A 4,996-nucleotide genomic window follows, 5' to 3' on the forward strand; every position below is an offset into this window, starting at 1 on the left:
GGTTATCGTCAGAGACGTGCCCAGCCGTTCGTGTGTAACGACACGAGTTGGCCGACGGGATTTGAAAAAATCCGTTGGAGCAGCTTGATCAGGCTGACGCAGGATTCCGTCCACTAGTTGGGAGGCTTCAAGTAGCTTGGAATCAGCGCGATCGAGCGCTTGGAGAAGGTCCGAGCAGTCGATCTTCTTTCCCTTGTAGAGCGGGAGCAGTGGTCGGGCGCTCGGTTCTGCCACGCGAGTGGTCGGAGACGACGTGTTCTCAGATTGGATCTGAGTTTCTTTTGAAACCGTGGTCGTGAGGCCGCCGCTGCGCGTCGTCCACGTGATCTGGCCGACGGTGAACGTGAGGCCTTCAGGCGCGGCCGCGGAAGCTGGGATCGTGACCATCTTGTTCGCCGGAGAAGTTGCACGCACACCCCCTACCTGGCGCGCCACTGTCGACGAAAGCTAGTCGGCAGTCTACCTTGGGATATACCCACGGTAGTAGTTTATCGGTAGACGGTGCGCAAACTACGAACTCCATGGTGACGCAAGACACGGACAAGCTTTTTATCCAGGTTCGGCCGCCGAGTTGGCGTAATACCTACGTCCTGCGTCTGGTTGTATTGGATTGTGTTGAGAGAATCATCGCCCCCTAGGGGGGTCCCTTGCCCCTCCTTATATAGTCCGGAGGGCAAGGTTACAGATCTAGAAACTAATCCTAGTCGGTTACAATTGCCATAGATAGTTCGATATCAATTCCTATTCTAACCGACTAGAATCCTGCTTGATCTTCACGGCTTGTTCCCTTGCGCGAAACTCCAAGCTGTCGGATCAAACTTTGAGCTTGTCTCGTAATGGGCCAAGTCTCCTGGCCCAAGTCTAGCCGTAAGGGTATAGGGGTTTATACCCCCACAGTAGATATGTGTCTATCTTTAACAAAAGGAGTTTGGGAGTTATCAATATGATGAGGAAGATGGGGTTTGAGTCTCTCAGCTAAAGTTTTGGATATCATTTTATAGGCTACATTGCAGAGACTTATAGGTCTAAAATCTTGAGGAATGATAGGTTACACCTTTTTAGGAATGAGCACAAGTTTGATTAATCTTAGGAATGAGGAAAGCTTGAGTGTAGAAATCATGTACCATTTTATAAATGTGTTGGCCAATCCAGGGCCAGGCTGATTTGTAGGATGCAGCATTAAGTCCATCTGGACCAGGAGACACATTGCTTCTCATACTCTTGATAATTGAGTGTAATTCCTGCATAGTGGGAATAGAGTCAACGTACCTTATTTGTTCTTGACTTAGGTGGGAGTTGTCAGGCACTTACGGCAATGGGGATAGTTCTGGTCTGCCCTGCTAGAGTGAGCTGCATGAACTTGGTTAGTTGGGACCTGGACAGCAAAAATATCATGAAAGTAGTTGGAGAGAGTATGAGCAAGTTGATCATGAGTAGTGGATTCTGTACCGTCTGGATTTTGTAAAAAGGTTATTCTGTCTTTTTCTTGTTCTTTTTATAATCGCTTGATGGAAGAATCTTGTGTTACGGTCACCATGCTGCGCCCAGTCCTTTTTAGCTCGTTGAAGGTGGAATTGTTCATCTTTATCAACATATTATCATTATTTTGCTCATAGAGCACGCTGCGATAGGGCAAAAGGCAGATACAATGCATGCGACTGACGACAGAGGCCGAGAGCTAGACACGTCATGCCTGCATGCGTGTAGCACATGCGCGCATATCTCCAACACGGAAAAATGTTTTCAAATAGTAGCAGAGAAGTAATCTCTTCGTCCCTGAAATCTCCCCTTCTGGTGGAGAGAGGAGGATCACCATGTCCAAAAAGTAATCATCCTTCTCCTTTTTTTTTCTAGGTTAATTAATCATCTTGAGTTGAGTAGCCCTTCGGAAGCTATGCAACCCCTTATATTTTGAGGAGGACACATTGTATAAGGTCGGTTTTGTTTCTAGTTTATGAACTATGCACCGGGTGCATGAGTCCTCTACTGCGGCACCGGGTGCACAATGTACCGTCTTGTAGTGTAGGGAGTAGCCGAAGGTACCGCAACCTCCTCTCGATGCACAGCCTCCCGTTCTGGCGCTTGACGGTCAGGGCTACGTGTTGTGGCACAACCTCCCCCGAGTGAGCCTTCTTTGAGGCTCAAACAAGCAGATTTTATCAACTAGTGGTTAGTTAACTACAAACAAATCTTTTAACCATATAAAACAAATTCCACCTGGCTTTGAATCTTCACACGCAAACTATTCATCATGTCGACATCCATTAGATGTCACTACTACATTGCCAGCTAGCTAACTTTGAATCTGAATCTACGTCTTTTTGTCATATGGAAACAAACCTCACAAGCTTTCAATCTCATCCACGTCATCTGTCCTCAAGTACATGCCACATCATCTCGACATACACCATCTTTCAATCTCAACAGCAAGATATCCACGTCATCACTCACTAGCTTCCAATCTCAACAACAACCTCTATCCACGTCATATCTAGCCGCTAAATGACATACTATCATCCTACACTAGCTTCCAATCTATGCATTCGATGCAAGTTATCTACGTCGTGCTACCCAACGCTACAGTCGTACTGCTGCACACAGCAAACCCAATTATAAATAGCGCTGAAGCAGCAAGCATCAAGAGATAGTGCATCCTAGCTACTACTCCCATTCGCCGCATCTCTCAATTTCTCAAATCATCCATGGAGATCAACTTGCTCCACGTGACGGGCCCCTCCCACGCATCGCTCCCGGTCCCGGATAGCTATGCTGTCCCGCAGCTCCCACAGGCGAAGGCGACCCCAACTGACATTACCCTGCCCCTTATCGATCTGTCCCGTAGCCGCGGCGAGCTTCGCCGCGCTATCCTCGACGCCGGCAAGGAGTTTGGCTTCTTCCAGGTTAGTAGTGGAAGAAACATGCATGCATATATATATATGTACTCATCATCAAATAAGTAAGTCGATGTCGATCAATCAGAGCCAAATTATTCAGTAGTAATGTGCTGCAGGTTATCAACCATGGAGTCCCGGAGCAGGTGTTACAGGACGTGGAGGCAGTGAGTGAAGAGTTCTTCCAGTTGCCGGCGGCAGACAAGGCGCATTTCTACTCAGATGATACAAACAGACCCAACCGGCTCTTCTCCGGCTCCACATACAAGACCAGCAAAAGGTTGTACTGGATGGACTGCCTCCGCCTTGCGCGCGCCTTCCCCGGCGGCGACAGCAAGAAAGAATGGCCTGAAAAGCCCGAGGAGCTCCGGTAAGAAATAATCAGGACTAGCTAAGCTACTGGACTCAATTATTTTCCAAGAGATTTCCTCATGCGTATTAGTTACCTTCATCAGTTATTCTCTTCTCTGTAATATTCACTTATTTCAGGACACGTGCTAGCTTCTGATGCTGCTATTTTTGTTGGTCGATCTGACTATTTAATTTGTTATATATGTATATCGGTCAAATCTCCCGGCACGTACGACAGCAATGTTTATGAAAACTACACTGCACTGATGAGAGGACTTGGGTTGGAGCTGCTGCACATGCTCTGTGAGGGCCTGGGGCTCCCTTCTGACTATTTCGACGGCGACCAGAGTGCCGGCGATATGATTCTCAGTGTCATCCGGTACCCTCCGTGCCCGACGCCTGACGTGACGCTTGGCCTGCCACCGCACTGCGACAGGAACCTCATCACACTTGTCCTCTCCGGCTCGGTGCCTGGCCTCCAAGTTCTCTACAAAGGTGACTGGATCATGGTCAAGCCCATACGCAATTCTTTTGTCATCAACTTTGGCCTGCATCTTGAGGTACAGTAGTAGATATCTTCTAGCTCTGTTGGTACCCTAAATTAAAATTTTCCATTATTATTCCGACAATACATGCATGATTAATCAGCCTGCTCTTGCATTGGTTTCTGACTAACCTGTTAATTAGGTCGTGACCAACGGGATCATAAAGAGCGTTGAGCACCGCGTGATAACCAACTCGGTGCAAGCAAGGACGTCCCTGGTGATAACCTTAAACGGCACTGAAGATTGCCTCATTGGACCCGCTGGTGAGCTTCTCGGTGAAAACAAGCCCCCGCGCTACCGCACCGTCACGCTCCGTGATTTCATGCGCATCTACAACAAATCCCTTGAAAACCCTGATGCTGCTATCAAAGAACGCATGAAACCTTTCATGATATGATGATTTTGTCTGTTATATTCCTTGTTGCCATGTTCCCACTCAGACATAGGCAAGGAATACCAGCTTTATTTATCTTGTTGCTCTTGATCCATGTACTAGCAGACAAACCATCCTCCGGTGGCCGCGTGTCTGTATGTTCTACACTATGAAGAACCAAAAATGTTTAATAAATAAGTTCTGAATAAAATTTACCATCTCATTATTCTTCTACTACTTGTTGATGGTCATATTTGACATCATTAGTATATTTAAGTCTAAGGCCAGTCTCAATGCATAGTTTTGTCGAGGGTATCAGCAAGGGGTACCCTAACTAACGCACATGACGAAAGCACCCGTACGAAATCGAGGTCCCCGACTCGACGCCCCCCGGTCGCACGCACAGTTATCAACGTCCATAGCCTCAAACACGGAAAGAGCGTCGTGCGAATCGACTGGGGCTCGACCAAACGGCGACCGTCGAATACGGAAACAGGCTCGTACGAATCGAAAGGCCTCGAGTGCAAGGACGCCGCCCGCCGCCTGATGCGGGCACAGGAACCAGGGCATTTAATGCGCCTGCCGCGTTCTCACCTAACCTGACAATCACGGGAAGCGTGATAGGGAACAAGCATCCGTCCAATCGTTCCTTTTTGCAGCCTTGCCCACCAAACGAGTCAGAGTATGGTCAGGCGCAGTAAGGTGGTCGGAACGTCTCGTCAGGACCCCCTCGAGACGCCCAAAGTCAGCGCTCCGTTCAGCAAGGCTTTGCGCGGCACCTGACCCTGGAGCAGGCACGTTTCCTTCCCGAAGAAGAGTCGGATGACGAGAGACGG

The 4,996-nt window shown here is 48.4% G+C and overlaps 1 protein-coding gene across 1 annotated transcript; it reads left to right on the plus strand.

The window, feature by feature from the left end:
* LOC8067197 (2'-deoxymugineic-acid 2'-dioxygenase) lies at positions 2,630-4,383 on the plus strand. Its single transcript, XM_002442164.2, has 4 exons — positions 2,630-2,900; positions 3,011-3,261; positions 3,481-3,802; positions 3,930-4,383. The coding sequence occupies exons 1-4, from the start codon at positions 2,703-2,705 to the stop codon at positions 4,182-4,184; spliced, it is 1,026 nt and encodes a 341-aa protein (XP_002442209.1). The 5' UTR covers positions 2,630-2,702; the 3' UTR covers positions 4,185-4,383.

This window comes from Sorghum bicolor, chromosome 8, assembly GCF_000003195.3.
Source record: "Sorghum bicolor cultivar BTx623 chromosome 8, Sorghum_bicolor_NCBIv3, whole genome shotgun sequence".
Lineage (NCBI taxonomy): Eukaryota > Viridiplantae > Streptophyta > Magnoliopsida > Poales > Poaceae > Sorghum > Sorghum bicolor.

Excerpts from the sequence above, each read along its gene's own strand:
- LOC8067197 (XM_002442164.2), top strand. The coding sequence starts at position 2,703 with ATGGAGATCAACTTGCTCCACGTGACGGGCCCCTCCCACGCATCGCTC. Across the intron at positions 2,901-3,010 it reads AGGAGTTTGGCTTCTTCCAG|GTTATCAACCATGGAGTCCC; the intron begins GTTAGTAGTGGA and ends AATGTGCTGCAG. Across the intron at positions 3,803-3,929 it reads ACTTTGGCCTGCATCTTGAG|GTCGTGACCAACGGGATCAT; the intron begins GTACAGTAGTAG and ends CCTGTTAATTAG.